The sequence below is a fragment of the Plutella xylostella genome, chromosome 12 (assembly GCF_932276165.1).
Source record: "Plutella xylostella chromosome 12, ilPluXylo3.1, whole genome shotgun sequence".
Classification (NCBI taxonomy): Eukaryota; Metazoa; Arthropoda; class Insecta; order Lepidoptera; family Plutellidae; genus Plutella; species Plutella xylostella.
In genome coordinates this window covers 11860021-11879596 of record NC_063992.1, presented here as the reverse complement: position 1 = coordinate 11879596, position 19576 = coordinate 11860021, and the positions used below count along the sequence as shown (strand labels likewise).

Sequence of the window (19576 nt, the reverse complement as noted above, 5' to 3'; positions counted from 1 at the left end):
ATGAGATAAAGTTCTTGGGTTATGTCATAGACCATAACGGAATAAAAGCGGACCCGGACAAGGTTAAACCCATATTAAGGATGACTCCGCCGAAGGATGTCTCTCAGCTAAGGTCTTTTTTAGGAATGATAAATTTCTATGCTAAGTTCATTAACAATTTAAGCTATACTTTAGCACCGTTGTATGATTTATTAAAAAAAGATCAGGCCTGGATCTGGGGGCCGGAACAGATGTTAGCTTTTGAGAAGGTAAAAAGTCTATTATGTCACGCGGAGGTATTATGTCATTATGATGTGTCACGACCGGCGGTGCTGACAGTGGACGCGAGCTCGCGGGGGCTCGGCGCCGTGCTGGCGCAGGGCGACGCCACGGGCCGGGAGCGCCCCGTCGCCTACGCGTCACGAGCACTCACCAACGCGGAACAGAACTACAGCCAAATTCATAAAGAAGCATTAGCTATTGTATACGCGGTTAAAAAATTTCATCAGTACCTTTATGGTCGTAGGTTCGTACTTAAGACAGACCATAAACCATTGGTTAGCATTTTTGGACCGGGCACGGGAATACCGAACATGACAGCGAGCCGATTACAGCGTTGGGCGTTAACTTTATCAGCCTATGATTTTGATATACAATATGTAAGCACGGATAGAAACACGGCTGATTGTTTGTCCAGAATGATAGCGGAACACAGGGCCGAGGGCGGTCGGTTAAGTGGGGATGACCTTGTACCGGAGCAAACTTATTTACATTTTGCTACAGAAGCGTTTCTTTTAGACTATAACGACCTTAAGAAAATGACTCAGCGGGATCCAGTGCTAAGTCGCGTGCTAAGTTACGTTAGGGACGGCTGGCCAAATGAAGTAGAAATACGGGAATTGAAACCGTTTGTAACTAGAAAAAATGAGTTGTACACGGAGCTAGGTTGCCTCATGTGGGGGCATCGGGTAGTTGTTCCGGCGGAGTGCAGGGACAAGGTTTTAAAAGAGATACACGACTCTCATATGGGCATAGTAAAGAGCAAGTGCATTGCACGGAGCTACGTGTGGTTCCCAGGGATAGACGAGGCGCTGGAGGCGATGTGCCGCGCGTGCGCCGTGTGCGCCGCGGTGGCGGACGCGCCGCCCGCGCACGCGCCGCGCGCCTGGCCGTGGCCCGACAGGCCGTGGTCGAGGCTCCACTTAGATTTTCTGGGCCCTATAGAGGGCAGTACGTACCTAGTATTGGTGGACGCGTGTTCCAAATGGATAGAAATTTGGAAAATGAATTCTACCTCAGCTAGGAATGTCATTGCGAAGCTGAGAGAAAGTTTTGCGAGATTTGGCTTGGCAAAACAAATAGTTACAGATAACGGACCACCTTTCTCCAGTAATGAGTTTATTCAGTTTTTAACAAATAATGGAATAAAATCAATCCATTCTGCGCCCTATCATCCTGCTTCAAATGGGGCAGCAGAGAACGCGGTCCGGACTTGTAAAAAAGTTATTAAAAAAGCGTTAATACAAGGGGTTGATGTTGAAACGGCGTTATGTCGATTTTTGTTAATATACCGTAACACAGAGCATTGTACCACAGGGGAAACACCCGCTAAATTGTTACAAGGTCGAAATTTGCGTACACGTCTCGATATGTTAAAACCGTCGCGGTCGGATCACGTACGGGAGGCACAGCAGCGCCAGCTGGCGGCTGCGGGCGGCGCCGAGCGCGGCCTCGCGCCCGGGGACCTCGTCTGGGCCCGGAGTTACCGGCCCGGCGCGCGCTGGTTAGCCGGTCGAATTAGCGAAAAATGTGGTGATACGAATTATAAAGTTAAAATGCTAGATGGAACCGAGATACATAGGCATATAGATCAATTAAAGAAACGTGTCGAGCACTCAACACATTCCACACCGGTGAGGGTGGAGGGAAGTAGGCCAAAGAACATCAGCAATCCTTTCATTTATCCGTGTGAACCATCCGAGGGGCAAGGACGAGGGGGTGGAGCGGAGGCGGGCGCGGCGGCGCCGGCGGCGCTCGCGGACCAGGCGCGGCTCGACCCGGCTCCCGGCCCGGTGCCACATCCCCGTCCACAAAGGGACCGTAGACCTCCACATCGTTTCGGGATTGACGATGTTTCCTGATAGCTTGTTTATTATTGATTGTATTGGATTGTAATTTAATCTAATCTAAGCTGCTCTTGCAATCAGCTGACGAGGGTGACCTCCGCTAAATACCTAGGTGTACATATCGATGAAAGGCTCGACTGGCACACACACATTGAAGCGTTAACTGTCAGGGTGAGAAAATTAATGGCGGTTTTTATGAACCTTCGTCGGTCGGCCGATGTGACTACCTTGATAATGGTGTACAAGGCGATGGTCGAATCTATACTCACGTATTGTATTAACGTTTGGGGGGGTGCCGGTAAAACCATCTTCCTAAAATTGGAAAGGGCCCAGCGAGCTGTGCTCAAGGTGATGCTCTCGAAGCCTTTCCGGCATCCAACCACACAACTTTACTCAGAGTGCAAAATGTTGACAGTCAGGCAGCTGTACATATTGAAAGCTATTTTAAGAATTCACCGTTCCCTTTCTGCAGAACAAATAGCCAAATACTCTAAATCCAGGCCAAATAAAAATGTGCTTCCAACAGTAAAACTTAGAACCCGATTCGCTGGTCAAAACTATGTAGCCTTAAGCACGCGCCTCTACAATAAAATAAATAGGAAACTATCCATCTACTGCCTAAATAGGAATGAGTGCAAAACTGCCGTTACAGCCTTTCTGCTTAAGCTTAATTACAGTGACACAGAATGCTTGCTCGAAACCCTATTGTAAACGCACAGTAGTGTTCCCTTTCACAGTGTTTATGTAAATTTTTAGACTGTATACAACATAATAGCAACTTTTTTTCTTTCTAAATCACTTTCCCATGGCATAATTTGTTAAACTTTAAATTTATTTCATAAATATAATCTAAAATACTTTCTTAATTATCATGTACTTAACAATTTAAAATCAACGTTTTAATGTATAAAGCAACTGGCCACAAATAAAGCCTAATTTAAGTATATATTTAACTTCTAAAATACAGGTTTTTACCTAGTTTAGAAGTTATAAAAATACATAATAAACTACTGCATTATTTGTTACCACCAAAAACTCAAAACAGATATTTTTTTGTATAAGTCTAAAGTTAAGTTAATTTTAGGCCATATTAATATTAAGTTACTTTTTGTGTGTTTTTTTGGTCAAAAATAAACATTCTATTCTATTCTATTCTATTCTATCACTTCCGAGGGTGTTCTACCTATCGTCTTTTGCACACTATTATTTAATCCCCATTGTATCCTTCCTATTTGGTTATCCCAATCTTTTTCATCCTCGCTGTGGTTTTGTGCCTTTAAGGAGTCAAGGATCGTCCTGTTATAACGTTCAACTTGACCGTTAGATCTAGGGCTTGCGACTGCGTTTAAAATGTGCCTTATTCCCCGGTCAAGACAAAACTTTCTGAATGCGTGTGAAGTGAAACAAGAACCTCTGTCACCTATTAATCGGTCAGGAGCTCGAAACGTATCAAAAATATCTTGCAACACTCTGATAACATTTTGTGCGTTCGTGCTCCTCACCGGTTTGATGAATACAAATTTTGTAAACGAGTCTACAATTACTAAAATGTGGGTATTTCCCTTCTTAGATTTCACAAACGGCCCAAGATGGTCAGTGTGTAACGTATGGAAAGGTTTTTTGACTTTCTCTATAGGGTGCAGTAAACCTTCTCGAGTAGTCGCGGCATTTTTCGTATACGCGCAGTTAATACACGCGCCTACGTATTTTTTTACGAATCGTGCCATTTTCGAAAACCAATATTTCTTTTTTATTCTTTCTAAAGTTTTCTCTAAACCGACATGTCCTATATCGTCATGATTTCTCTTACACACTTGCCATCTTGCTCCCTTTGGAACCACCCATCTCAAACATTCTCTATATCCCCCAAATACATCTAAACAGCTTATTATCTTTTAACGTGTAATTATCTTTGAGATACTCTACACCTTTAGGGTCTAGATTACTACCAACGATATCGCGGATTCTACATAGCTCTGTGTCGCCTAACTGTAAGGTAAGAAGCCAGTCCTCGTCATTTATAGCCATGACTGAAGGGTATAGCTCAGGACACAAAGTTTCACAGTCTATTATGGGGTTCCGTGACAAAGCGTCTACGTGTGCCATCTTCGTCCCTGCGCGATACTCTACACTGCAATCGAATTCTTGAAGAGTCAACCACCATCGAGCAATCCTAGGTATAAGATCGCGCTTCTCAAAAGTGGAACGTAGCGCACTACAATCGGTGACTATCTTAAATGGTCTTCCTAGTAAATATACTCTCAGCTTTTTAAGAGCACAAATAACCGCTAGCGTTTCTAGTTCATATGAGTGAAAGTTCTTCTCTTCCGGCGTTGTTTGGCGACTATAATATGCCACCGGATGAAAAGAACCCTCACTGCCCTCAGACCGCTGAAATAGGATGCCACCTACACCTAACTTGTTGGCATCTGTGTGCAGTTCAGTCTCTGCCATGGGATCATATATAGCGAGTACGGGCCTATCTATCAATTTGGACTTGAGATTTTTAAACGACTCTTCTTGAATTTGCGTCCATTCCCACGTTGCATCCTTTTTGAGTAGTTTCGTGATTGGGTAAGCCAATTGTGCAAAACCTTGTATAAATTTCCTAAAATAGCTAACGAGCCCTAGGAATTGGCGCGCGCCATGCACATTTTCAGGTCTGGGAAAATCGACTACGCTTTGAATTTTGCCTTTCCCCGGCCGCATACCCCTTGAGCTAATTTCAAACCCCAAATAATTTATAGTATCTTGAAGGAAACTACATTTTGATAAATTTAATTTCAGATTAGCTTTTTTCAACAAGACCAGTATCTCCTCTAATCGCTCCATACACTCGGATGGACTCTTGCCGTAAATTAACAGATCGTCAATATAAACCGTGGCCTTATTGAATCGAGCTGGACCTAAGACTCTCGTACCAAGTTTTTGCAAGTCCAGTCAGCTTTTGCATGGCAAAATGAACTATAGTCTTCTCATCCCAGCTGTAAACACTTGCACATTCGTTTATCTTTTTGATCCAAATATCTACACGTTGATTTTTTTCTGAAGGGTTGAACTCAGGAATTATATTTTTATAATCTAAACTTCTATTACTCAATGTGTTTTGGTTTGGCAGCTGAGATGGTAAGGCGTCCTTTATGTTTTTTATAATTTCTATAACGTCTTTAGAAGAAAATGAAGGACTACATTACCTTTTTTCTCGAAGACCGAGGCTCGAGGCCTCCCGATGTCGCCTCTCAGGACCCCGCGGCAGCCGACTGCGACTGCGCCGCTCCCCGCTGGCTCCCGGGGCAGGTACACGGCTACGGCTGCGACCTTCATGACTCGCTCTCGCGTCGGGCGACCCACGTCGCTCCCTCTGGCGCCTGTCGTGCTCCCGTTCTTCAAGCAGCTCCATCTCCATTCGACGAACCCGTTCCTTCTCGCATCTCAGCGCTTGTTCGCGCTCTTTCAGCCTTCTACCGTGGCTACGGCTCCGGCTTCGACTCCTCGGATGCACGCTGGCCTCGCTTCGTCTGGTGCGCGAGCGGGTCTGCCGAGGAGTTTCAAGAGTCCGGCTGAAACCGCGCTCTCTTTCATTCTCCATGACCAGTTTTATTGTGGGTCGATCCCAATTCTGAGATGTAAGAAACTATCTCAGAAATAAGAAGTCCAGACGCAGATTAAACGTTAACACTTTTATTGTAGCTAGGTACTTATTACAACACTTAGGAATTATACATCCGTCCACCTTGGAAACTCAGCTCGATCTGCCGGTCACCGTTGAGAGGGCCGACTCAGCTGCGGTGAGGTACCGCCCCACTCCTCTCAACGGTGTGGCCAGCATCTTGCTTTAAAATGTCACATAAAGTTACAAAAATACAAATGAAATCTATGATTCCACCAACAAAAAGTTATGAATTTATATAAACTAAATTTTTAAATTAACGAAACCTTACACTATGGACCCCTGATACTTAATTGCAGCATGAAATCGTATGGCCTTCAGCAAAATCCACTGCTAAGCGAAAAAAGTACCAGGAGCCCATACCTATGAAGGAGGTTTTCCTGTCCCGCCTGCTATGCAGGTAATAGAAAATTTTAATTCTCAAGCTGGTTATACTTATTTTTAATGAGGGCGAAGAATGTCAATTCAACATTTAAAAAAAACTGTTTAGTTTATAATTATTTATTTACTTATACATTTTTTTTATATTACTTATTAGTGTTAAACATATTTATTAGTAATGTCAAGAGTGTAACATAATAATATAGTGTGCGTCGCCGGCGCTAGGGCTGGTCGACGTCGGCGGGCGCGAGGCGCGGGTAGCTGGGCAGCGCCAGCACGCCGCACGTGTTGGCGGGCGCGTGCAGCCGCGCGTACCCGCCCTCGCCCCACCGCTCGCTCCACGAGTTCTTGATGGTCACGTACTGCGCGCCCCCCGCGCCCCCCGCGCCCCCCGCCGGGCCCCAGCCCACCGCCAGCACAGCGTGGTTCAGCCTGGGCTGCTGCTTGCCGCTGTCAACAAAATATCTATATTAATAATTTCGTCAAGGGGTACGGTAGACTGGATCGAAAACTTATATAGAATAGAATAGAAAAGAATATTTATTCAGAAAATACTTAATGCAAAATGTGGCCGGCCGTTACAATAATAGGTCAACTCTTAATGCTAAAGGTAGTTAAAAATGCTGATCTGAACTAGGAAATAACAGAGTTTTTCGTGTATTTCAGATGGAAATTGGAAAAGCACTAAATTAATCTTACTTTCTAGATGTTTTCTGTTAGATTTATTGTAAACAAGGCAATTTATATTAGGTTTAGGTAATTATATAAGTTAAAAGTATTGTTTAGTTATACAGTAATAATAATAAGTTAAATTAAACGGTAACAATTCTCACTTAACAATAGTTAATAAGTTCTCTGTATCTTCGTAAGACATCTCTTGTAGAGATTTCTGGAGAACTTTCTTACACTCTGTGTAAGTTAACGGGTAAATGACCAATTTAGCATTTAAACTATTGCAAAAGAATTGGTCCCAAGAACAAGTATATGAATAACAAAGCATAAAAAAAAATTTTATTTACCATGTTTATTAAACACAACTAACGAAGCTATATGAATCTATATTTAATATTCTTTGAGAACCGATGACTACAGAAACATTTAACTATCTACATTTTGGACCTAGATATGTATAATGAATAATGAGTCAAATTTCAGCGATCCGAGCGAGGCTGGGTTTTTATCTAGTATTTTATAAAACTCCTTTATGTTGAGTTGAGACTAATTTTAAATTTATTATGTTTAAACATACGTGTGCTGAGTAATCCGCGAAGGGGTAGTCAGAGGTGACCCACCACTAAGGCAGGCCACCCGCTTTTCGCTGTACATTTTGCCCGTGATAAGTTGCGAGCCGTATCGCAATTTTGCAATAAGTACAATGCACTTAGATATATGTCAATGACTTAGGGTACAAATCCAGAATCTAGATGCACGGTTTTATCACGATGTTTTTCTTCACAGTAACAGCCCGTCGTATAAATGAATCCTCTCGATTGAGAGTCCAGATCCCATCCATAACGACACCGCGGCTCTCACATTGTGTATAAAATAGCTACATTAAATGAATGAATAGGAACGAACCATCGGTCGTCGTAGAGCACTCCCTTCTTGTAGAAGATGAAGCTCTTGACTTCGCTATCGATGATGACCACCGTGGGCGCGTGCTCGCCGATCGCCACCTGCGGGAGACATGGACATTACACTCTGAGCTACACATAGAGTATACATGATGTATGAACAGACGGTGCGGGTACCTTGAGCGCGGGCCAGCTGTTGCGCGTGACGTTGACGTGCGCGCTGATGTGCGTCTCCGGCGGCGCCTGGCGCTCGCGGCACGCCTCCACCTGCGGCACAAACACGAGTGTACTGGGACATCGGGGCCACGACTTAACATCGAGTTTACATCGTTAAAAAGTGGGACAATTGATCATTTTATTGTTAGATCAGATACGATTCAGATTACCCAACAATTTCAGAGTTCCAAGAGTGCATTTGTAGTTCAAATCCTAAGAGTATGGAGCCCAACACTCGTAACAAGTAATGACCTTCTCCTTGTGCGGTCCGTAGGTGTCGAGCGCGGGCAGGCCGCGCAGCTTCACGTAGTCGTAGGCGTGGCTCGGCCACGTGCCGCCGCAGCCGTGCGCGCCCGTCTGCTGCGCGCAGTCGACTAGCGCCTGCTCCGCCAGCGCCGTGAGCCGCCCCCCGCGCCCCGCGCGCGCCGCCGCCGCGCCCCCGGCGCGCGCCACGAACAGCGCGCCCTCCACCGCGCCCGTCACCGCCACGGCCCAGCACGACTTGCACGACCCTTGGTCTGGAATAGAAAACATATTACTCATTCGAGTGTTACTGCTGCTTTACCGCTTTGAATTAGAGCTAAGTGTGTGTGTGTACTGACAGCGCACGTGCGACACGGCGCCCACGTCGCGCCAGTCGAAGGCGGCGGGCAGGCGGCGCGCCAGGCCGGGCAGCGCGGCGGCGTCGTGCGGGTCCTGCTCCGCCGAGTCGCCCGGCTGGTTGAAGGCCACGCCCAGCAGCGCGCTGAGCTCCGCGTCCAGCCGGTCCGACAGGAAGTTCACGCCCATCTCGAACGACGCGCCCTGGCGGTTCCCCGCCACCACGAACCTGCCGCCAGGTGGACACTTACAATCATATCACATGTGAGAAATAAAGATTTCTTAGCTTTAAATGTAGATATTAAATTCAATAATGATTATATAATTTATATATGTTCGGACAAACCTTGAGCATTGCGTGAAGAGATTCTTACGAACAGCCTGTTCCTTGGCATCGGCGTACACTCGGTTGTATGTCTGAGCGTACCTGAACAAGAATACACACTTATTTGTAGTGCGATAAGTGTACGAGCCACGCTGTAGGTATTTGTGTCCGCGTCAGCAGTTTAACCTCACTTCAGTGTATTTGAGTCACGTCAGTATGCCTTTAGCAGTCAACCCGCGTATCAACGCCTCATTATCAACTCCAAATTATTCTAGCAATAATGACTTAGTTTACAATAAATCAGTTAATCAGTTAAATTATAATTTTATGTTTTATAATATCAGTAGAAACTGTGGGTAGGTATCATTCTTTACTTAACTAGAGTTGTAAGTAGATATCATTCAATCACGGAAATACGAAAAATATACACAAATCCTCATAAACGTGAATAAACACTTATATACCATAGGTAACTCAACTAGTCCCATATGTAGGACATGTAAGGGAGTAGATGAGACGGTTAAACACATATTATTCTGTTAGCTTGTTCACCTGCTACAGAAACAAGATTATCTATTCTTGGACCAACAGAGCGCCTATCTCAGCTAATGCAACACCCAGGCTTGCTACTCCAGTTTACTCGGGAGCTAGGCTGGCTGAGCTGAAATCAAGGGGATATGTACAAAGGTTCCACTCGAGAGAGCCACGTAAAGGAACTTCGCCCCCTCTCAGAATAGAATAGAATCCTCGTAAACATAAAGACTGTTAATAATTTAGTCTCAAAACGAGCTACTAGTAGGTGTAGTGAAGGAGGCAGGAGTGGGTACTTGAGCAGCGCCTGGTCGTGGCGCGGGTCGGCGCCGGCGCGCGTGAACTCTTGCAGCGGCCGCAGGCGCGCCGCCGCCTCGGGGTCCGCCGCCTCCAGCGTCTCCGTCACGTCACACGCCGCATCTACACAAACAGATTTATTACTATAGAGTGGTGGGAAACGGTATAAGCTTACAAAGGAAGTTTAGACATTGGGGATATGCACAAAAGGTTCCGGTCGAGAGCGCCAGGTTCAGGTCCATACGTCCTCACAGAGAATAGTATAGAGCAGGTACTGACCGAGGTCGGCGGCGAGGTCGGCGGCGGGCACCGCGCCGGCGCGCACGTCGGTGTAGCGGTGCTCCCAGCCGTCGCTCGCCGCGCCCAGCACCGAGCTGTCCACGCGCACCGAGTACCTGCACACACCGGGACATTAACACCTTCATAATGAGCTGGAGGCCAAGGCGTATCAAAGACAAAACATCATTAATTACAACACAAATAACAACTAAATACTGGCAAACTGGTGACTCCGACGTGATATAAAAGTATAATTTTGCTGTACAGCTTTATAAGACCCTTGGTTGAGTTCTCTAGACAGTCATGAGGCCGCTCAGTATATGCGTGTTCCCTGGTGCCTACCGCACAGGCATGGCGTCCCCCGCGGCGCCCCTGGTGAGCACCAGCTCGTGGTGGAAGGCGCGCTGCTCGCCGGCGCCGCTCTCGTCCACCGCGTGCCGCCACACCTCCACGGCGGCGCCGTCCAGCGTGGAGTAGCCCACGAAGGTGAAGGGCGCGGGGTCGGGCAGGCCGGGGGGGGGCGCGGGCGCGGCGCGCTGCGGCCGCGACGTGGCGCAGCGCCGCAGCGGCCGGCTCTCACTGTTGTCCATGCGGATCTGTCACAATAAGTTAGATCCTTAGTAAATACACCGTTTCTGGAACACCGGCAAGTGTTTTTTCATGCATTCAATTAATTAGCCTATTGCTAATTTGATATTTTATGTAAAGCTATGTAGGTAATTGTATACCTCTGAGTACTTGTAGAGTCCGTCGCCGGTGCGCTGGCTCAGCGTGGTGGTGGTGCCGCCGTGGAACTGCGTGCGCGACGCGCCGCTCGCCTCGTCCCACCTGACACACACACACACACATGTGAACATACAGTCACATGATCACACAATCAGAAGGAGACACACGAGTGTTCAGCAGCCTAGAGGCTCTACGAGGTTCGAAAAGTGTTTCAGTAGTACTGACCAGGTGGCGTATGTCTCGGTGTAGTCGGCGCGCGGCACGGTGAGCGCGGCCCGCAGGCGCAGCGCGCGCGGCCAGCGCAGCGGCGCGGGGGCGCGGCCGGGGGTCAGCGGCCCCAGCGGCCCCTGCAGCACGGGGGCGGGGGCCCCCGCGGGCAGCAGCACGGGCGGCAGCTGCGGCGCGCTGGGCTGCTGCAGCCGGAACTGCTGCACCAGGTAGTCGGACGACGCCGCTACCGCTGCAACATTAGCATTTACTAAAATATATTAGTGACACAAAAGAAGGGGCGTTCGATTAGATTTTTTTTGTGCTTATTATTAAGACAAAACTTTCTTTATATTCAAAAAGACATCAGTAGGGAAATAAAATATACTTACATCATAAAGGTCCAGAATCACAATGAGAAAATATAATCTTACGGACAAAATCGTTGACCGGAGCCTCCGTCTGTCCGAACTTGTTCTGCACCCCGAAGTACTCGAAAGCGCTGGGCTGCGGCGCGGGGGCGGGGGCGGGCGCGGGGGCGGGGGCGGGCTGCGGGGCGCGGGCGTAGTTCGCGGCGGACACGCGGAACACGGAGGACACGCGCGTGGGGTCGGCGGCGGGGAGCGCGGGGAGCGCGGGCCGCGGGAGCTGCTCGCTGCCGCACGATCCTGCAATACACAATGCACATATAAAATAGTATTAGGTTTATATAGCAGATTTTAGGTATATATAGCAGATTAGAAATTATCATAAAAACAAGTAAGGTAAGGTGTACATCAGAAACCTGACCCCCTCTCAGTAGCAATGTCACTCTAAGAGGGGCCAGGTGTCAGTCGAGGCCACTGTACTCGTATGGCAGTTGGTACTAAGGTGTCAGTCGAGGCCACTGTACTCGTATGGCAGTTGGTACTAAGGTGTCAGTCGAGGCCACTGTACTCGTATGGTAGTTGGTACTAAGGTGTCAGTCGAGGCCACTGTACTCGTATGGCAGTTGGTACTAAGGTGTCAGTCGAGGCCACTGTACTCGTACGGCAGTTGGTACTAAGGTGTCAGTCGAGGCCACTGTACTCGTGTGGCAGTAGGTATACGTGGCGTGAACTCACCTGGCACGGCGACGGGCACGGGCAGCACCAGCACGGGCAGCGAGCCGCGACCCGCTGCAACACACAACACCATCATCAGTATACATTGTACCGGTGGTAGGTATAAATCATAAGTTATAGGTACTATGGCGTCGGATGAGGCCAAATGTCAATGTTATTCGTTCTATGTTCCGCCGTAGCTCTAATGTTGCAATTTGTATCCTCAGCAGTTTTTGCTGTAGTCTAGGGCGGAATTATGTATATTAAATCGGACTTTCCTAAATAATATAATCGTCCTCATAACATCCCAAAATAGGTACCTACTTAAACAATTTTAGCTATTCAGCTGAATAAACTTAAAAAAGTAGATAAATAAAAATGATTTCTAGGAAGCTGAACTTTGCGAATTAGGTGTGTACTGTTGCTATAAATGTCATCGATCTCTTGATCTTACAATGTAGCAATTCATCACGTTGAATAAGTTAAGCAATTAAACTCCCTCAAAAAAATTACGTCTCGATACGAGTTATTATACTTATATCGAATAGGTTACTTTATTTATTTGTGTGTGTGTGTGTGTGTGTGTGTGTGTGTGTGTGTGTGTGAGACTCACCGATGGGCAGGTCGAGGCGGAAGGGCTGCGGCACGCCGCCGCCGCCGCCGCCGCTCTGCGACGTCTGCGCACGCGCATAGTCTGGAACATACATGCACACAGCGTTATGCATATGTCGCAGACATTTTGTAAGATCTCGCCGTTTACATACGGCGTCGTCAATTTAAAAACGCTCGCCTTTTTTTTAATATGCCGAAGGCAAAATGTATATTGCCGAGTCATTTTATAGTATGCCACAACATTTCATTGACAATCCATACGCCGTTTACATAATGCCGCGACCAATTGAAGAATTTAGTTCTGGTTCTTACCGCGCGCGGCGCTGTTGATCACAACAACAAAAATGGCGTCAAGTAGTGGTTCCGTGACTCAATAAATACTCAAAACAGTGCAAATATTACGAGTATAGAACCATTTTCACCAAATAATTATGACTTTAAAGTCACTTATTACAGTGCAGGAGCAGTAAAAAGGCCGTAGACAAACGAAAAAGTTTTTGAGGTTATTCTGCACCTAAAAACTACTACATTATCCATAGATCCCGGTGTACGGAGGACACATGCAGGATATTAATTTAGAGCTTCATAAATTGTTTAGTAAAGGGTTTAGCGTTTTCCTTAGTTTAGTGCATTCGGGCACCAGTGTTTGTTTTTATCTGGAAATGCCTAGTTTTATTGTTTTGTATAAATGACTACGTTTTTAATTTAAATGTATCTTTTTATTAAATACCTATTTAAACTTATGTAGCACTTACCTGCTTAGGTACCTACCTACTTTAGAAGACAAAAGTAAAAAGTCTTAATTGAAATCCTGAAATAAAGACTGATATTTCCATTTGTTCAAAGTTTAAACTGTGTTTTATCATGGTCACCCTAATACTGCAATTAACGTCGAAATCAGAACGATTGAACGAGTTATCAATATGCCTTCGGCAAATTACAAAACAACGAGCGTTTGTAAACTGACGACGCCGTATGTAAACGGCGAGATCTTACAAATTGCCTGCGACACATATACAGCTTTAATCCGACCATAGTATGATATCATATGACAGGATGGGTCAGACAGCTCTTTCAGCGTCTAACTATCTACACATTGGAGTGACCAGCGGCTGCTGTAGCCTATTGTTAACATTCCCGTGTACCTACTCGGGTCCACCATGCACACCTCTCTTCTCGTAACGAAATCCCTTATTATAGTAAGCATAGTTCGGCACAGCAAGTGCGGCGCCACGCGACGTACCAGCGACGAAGTCCAGCCAGCGCTGGTTGTCGGAGGAGCGGGGGGCGCGCGCGGGGGCGGCCGTGGGGGCGAGGGGGGCGGGGCTGCATAGTGCTCCTGAAACAATACAACATTAATATTAATATTATGTTTCTGGTCTTCATACCTTATGGTGTGATAACTATGGTCTGAAAAATACCCAATATAGTTAGGTAAACATTGCCATAAATATTATGATCTTTCTCTTTTATACAGGGTGTTGCAAAAAGGGTATAGTTAGCCTAAGCGGGTGACTCAGGGGTTATTTTGGACAACGTAAAAAATTTGCTTTTGCATAGAAGCTCTGTGTCATGTGACTTTTTATAATGGGGTGCACTTCCTTTTTCGAGATTTTCTTATATTTGTAGAAAAAAGTTCAGGATGAGTCACCCTCTTTCAGCTTAGTATACCACATTTGCAACATCCTATATTATGATATGTCACAATCTAGAGTTCACGCAAGGGATCTCATTCTTTGCTAGTTTGAGATCATTAGATAATAAAATAGACGAGGCACTTCTACTATCAAATATATGGATCGGATCTAAAGGTCACGAATTAACGATCGACCTGTTTTTGGTTTTCTTAAAATCTTAAATGCTTTATTTGCATTATTTTTATAATTCAACACGTTCACAAATTTTGCATTAGGTAGGTACTATATACCTACAAATTTTCAATAATCAATACAAATTTTCAGTGTTGATGGCCGGTATCAACTGTTGCTGTAAGCTTCCCCGCGAGCCTAGCTTCGTCCGGTCGCGGCCCGAGGCAAAGCTCGGGTCAAGTTCTTGTCATGGTTATTTGCGCAATGTTATTTATTATTTATTACTTATTTCTTATAAATAAAAACAATGAATCAGGTGTCATCAGAAATAATAAACTCATTCAATAAAAAAGCTCTATCTGCACTCTTAGACTAGAACAGTCGTGAGCACAAGTTAGATCCTCCGTTAACGTTGCGTATCGTCAACTGTCACTGTCAAAATGTAAGGCAAAGTTAGTTCCAAAAGTGACATTTGTTTTTTCCATATGTTAGGTGGAATTTCACCAAACGCTAAACGTATTTAGTAGCCTGTCATACGTCTGTCAGTTAGTACAAAATGTATTTAAAATTTGATTTAATTACGTTTAGCGTTTGGTAAAAGTGACTCTTCGTGTAGATTCGAAAATAGTATCGAATCCTATGCTCGCTGCGGACAGTTTACGATGTGAGCACCGATAGTCGAAGTAGGTCTATGGATAGACGTGTGACCAAAGAGTATGTAAAAAGCTAACGCTAATGAGGCGTTTGTTAAAAAAAAAAAGTTCCTTTTTGGAGAAATAGATGGCGTTGTCTGGGGTTGTACCAACTTTCAAACCCTCAGAACACACTCAGATCACAATATGTTATTCTGTGAGGCTAACGAAATGTGAAAGTGACGTAGGTAGGTAGAATTGTAGTATTATTTTCTCTATGATGTCGATGTCACTGTTGCTTCAGCGTTCAGTGCGATTGTGCGTACAGCCGTTCTTTTCAAGTTTTCTCAGTTTCCTTGTGTTTCTCCTGTATTAATTGAGTTGTAATTGAGCTATCTGCTCCTCCTCCCTTGATACTGTAGAGTTAGTGCACTTGAGTTAGTGACTCTTTTGAGATAGTGACTCTTGTGAGATAGTGACTCTTGTGATAGTGACTGCTATACTGTAATAATGCCTAAGGCAATCCCCTAACGCACGCAGCACCCGTTCAAACGGCGCGCATAGAGAAAAGAACACTACGTGACGGCGCGGGTAGAACTATTCACAGAATACTTAGCACTATCCCAAGCCACATGCAGTCTGAGCCTCGGAAGGATGGCTCGCGCTACCACCCGACATTTAATCACAACTAGTGAGTTCTTATTCTGAGTTTAGTACTCTTTGCTCTCTATGTAATTCTTGACAGTTGGTACACTGCGTTTTCACGCCATCTATCGGCTTACCCAAAAGCTCAACTGACAGCTGTCAAGGAAAACGGCTCATTTGGTCTGAGCGCTAATGTGACGCCTGACATATATTTTTTTATTGCTCATTGAGACGATGGAAAAAGTCCTAGGGCCACTTGCACCAACATATTAAATCTAGATTTAGTGTCAAATTTTATATGGACTGACATTTCTTAAATCGAGATTTGACACTAAATCTAGATTTAATATATTTCTGCAAGTGACCCCTAAAAAAACTTTTCAAGTTTCACAAAACGGGGATTCTACGGACTTTAGGACTTTTTCCATGAAGATTCATCCATCATCCAGATTTTTATAAAATTACTAACGCATAGAAAAAATCTGAGATTTTTTAGGATGATACGGAGGGTTATTCCTATCGTCAGAAAAATTATAAGCGTTGTCGATTTTTTTCGAACATTGCCCATTACTCATGGCATTACTTTTCTGTTTTCGTAGCTTTTTCACTCAACAATAAAGTAACTATCGTGTCAATCACTTTATTAACCGATTTCAAAAAAAGGAGGAGGTTCTCAATTCGTCGGGATCTTTTTTTTTATATTTTTTATGTTTGTTCACCGATTACTCCGCCGTTCATGGACTGATTTTCTAATGGAACAGCAATTTGCAGAGCGTGATGTAAACTGTATGTAAAGCAGCGCGTCCCGCGGCCGCCGCGGGGTCGCTCGCCACATCCACGTGATTCTACGAGGTCACAGCTCACCGGTTTAGTAGAATCTTCATAAACTTATTTATGATTTGCATATAAAAAGTTCGACCCAAAAAATGTCGACACCTATTCTATTCTATTCTATTCTCATAGGGGGTGAAGTTCCTGTACGTGGCTCTCTCGAGTGGAACCTTTGTACATATCCCCTTGATTTCAGCTCAATGTCGACACCAAACTTCCCCAATTTTTATAACATAAAATTTAAAACAAAATATAAAAAAAAACATTTTTCGTTCGTAATACGCGCTGTTTATAATGTACTTCAATATTGTTGACGGGTGGCGTCATTATGTTAGTTTGTTTCAACATTTGCAAGTGAGATCTTTGTAGAGTGACTCGGGCGGGCGGCGCGGCGCCCTCGCTCGGGGCGGGCGGCGCTGCTGTTCATTACACCTCGAGGCTGCGGGTTTTATTTTTCCGCCATTTCGGGATTTACTTACATACACAAAATTAGCTGCTAACTTAGAGGTGACGCAGTCATGAATGTTCTATGCTATTCTGAAGAATCGGTTGTATGTTTCAATTTCAATTTATTTGCATAAACACAGGTTAGTTACAATAGTCTTATATGTAAGTTAGAACATGCCATGCTTTGCCATGAGGCGTACACAATAGAGAGAAGGCGTCGGTCTTAATTGAAACAATTGAAGACTATAAAAGAAAAATATATCGGTACTTATGTATATTGAAATTCTGATTTCAGTTTCGGGCTTAGACATAACATGCTGCACATGCTGGTTTCGGCTTAGTATACCCTTTTTGCAACACCCTGTATATCGTCATATAATATTGTCTGTAAAAAACTCATTTAGGTTATAGTAGTTCTTTTCTAGCATTTCTAGTAAAAACTTATATAATTCTCTTTTGAAATAGAATGTCACGTATATATTTTGTCAGTGTATTGAATATCTTTGGGCCCATACCAAGTACACTCTTACTAAATAGTGCAATCTTATGAGGCATTGCTTTTATTAAGTTTTTTTGTCGTTTGTTGTTGATTTTATCAAAAATCTTATTATTATTTCGTATAAAAACTGATATTTCGTATAATTAGAGACACGGGAAAGTCAAAATTTTAGTATTGTTAGTTTTAGTAACCAGTGCTGTTAGTGTTTTTCAGCGAATTTATTATCAAATAGATGTCACGTGCAGTTGATGGTTTCATAAATAATCATTTGTAATTTTTAATGTCCAATAAATTATTATAATTATATTTTTTGTCACTCTTAAAATTATTATTATCAGAGTTTTTACTAGGATTCAAATTAGATTTCACTACATTTACAAAATAATTATTAAAATTTTCAGCAATGTCTGAAGGATTTTTTATTAATTCCCCTTTAATTTTTATTTGGCTTATTGGTTCGGGAGGTAAATTTTCCTTAGTCTAGTTTATGATTTTCCACGTTGTTTTAGATTTATTCGTTGTATTTTAGTTGTAAATTTTATAATCGTTCTGGTGTTTCTGAGTGAGCCTGATTATTAACCTAAGTTTTTTTGAATAGAGCTTGAGTTTCTCCTTATTGGAGTCTGGAGCTCGTCTCTATGCCCACAGTAGCTCTCGTTTCCGCTTGCTACAAGCTTTAATACCTTTAGAGATCCATTTTGTTTTATTTTAATGTCGTAATTTTTATTCTTCTGAGTGGAAAACACAAGTCACAGAAAAACTTAAAGATATTAAAATAGGCGTCGAATGCTCTATCAGAATCTTTTTCCTCATAGACATCATTAAAACTAAGACTATCTAGGTATGTAATAATATTATAAATTAATAAATAATAAAATAAGAATATTAATACACTCACTGGCAATGAAATAGTTCCACTCATAAAATACCGACACCAAACTACCCCTATTAAATTTATTCAAGATTATAAAAAAAAAAAAAAACACGCACTCACGCCTTGTACTAATGTACTCCCTTGCGGGGTAGGCAGAGGTGCATTGCTGCACCCACTTTTCGCCAGAGTGTTATGTTAGTCCCAATGTAATAGGGGGCGGGCCTATTGCCATTGTACGGGCACATCCAAGACCCGAGAACAAAATATCTGTGTTTAAACAAATATCTGCCCTAGCCGGGAATCGCATCCGGGACCTTCGGCTCAGTAGTCAGAGTCACTAACCACTACGCCATTCGGCCGTCTTTAAAAATTTAACAAAATATTAACGTTTTTACTTGTTAATATCGTGATGCTCTGTTAAATGTACTTCAATGTTGTAGAAGGCGTCATTAAACTAGATTTTTCCGTTTAACAGTAATTTGGTGCTTTGTTCACTGGATTTTTTTCATTGCTCCTGAGCTTGTCCTGAGCGTATATAAAAGTCTGATCACAATAAATTACTGTAGTACTGTAAATAGTATAGGTATCGGTAGGTAACTATACTTATTTGATTATTTTTAAGCAGGTAACTGATTGATTAAATAATATTTACTATTTAATCGACCATATTAAGTATTAAGTAAAAACTTATCGATAAGTAATAAAATTTAAACTAAATAAGCACTAAAAAGAGCATTATTATTATTTGATTAATAATATAATGTGAATGAATAAAGTATTGTACTGACCGGCCACCAGAGCCAGCAGACACACACGCACACTCATGTTGCAGCCGTGACGCACGCACACAGAGACACAGGGACACGCACACGAGCTCGCGAGCGGCTGCGAGCTCACTACTGTACGTCTTGTATAGGTTTTTGATAGTTTTAAAAACTTTTATAGTTTCAGTTTTCTTCCATAAATTTACAAGCAGCGCCTCTAGCGGAAACTATCATAAACTAAAATTGGTGGGTTCACTACGCCTTTCCGAAACACGTTTAGCCTTGTAACATTTCACCTATGACCAATCATCGAACACTACTTTAAACTACACTTCATTCAATCAAATTATATTACACCCTTAGTTCAGTTCACCTAAAGTCGTGAATACTAAGGCTCACTTTATATACGTATATAATTATTTAGTCTAATGTTGTTTTATCTAGATATCATTTCTTCAAAGCTCATTTTAC

At 43.6% G+C, this 19576-nt stretch overlaps 1 protein-coding gene across 1 annotated transcript; it reads right to left on the bottom strand.

The window, feature by feature from the left end:
• Window positions 1-6260: 6260 nt before the first annotated feature.
• On the bottom strand, window positions 6261-19230 carry LOC125489285 (counting factor associated protein D-like). The gene is made up of 16 exons (XM_048624707.1): window positions 19130-19230; window positions 13849-13944; window positions 12607-12687; window positions 12015-12068; window positions 11346-11579; window positions 10930-11164; window positions 10707-10806; window positions 10321-10574; window positions 9979-10094; window positions 9699-9822; window positions 8893-8973; window positions 8549-8775; window positions 8199-8464; window positions 7908-7997; window positions 7735-7832; window positions 6261-6606 (listed from the first exon to the last, which is right to left on the bottom strand). Exons 1-16 carry the CDS (start codon window positions 19164-19166, stop codon window positions 6378-6380), a joined length of 2322 nt encoding a protein of 773 aa, XP_048480664.1. The 5' UTR covers window positions 19167-19230; the 3' UTR covers window positions 6261-6377.
• Between the last annotated feature and the right edge of the window lie 346 nt (window positions 19231-19576).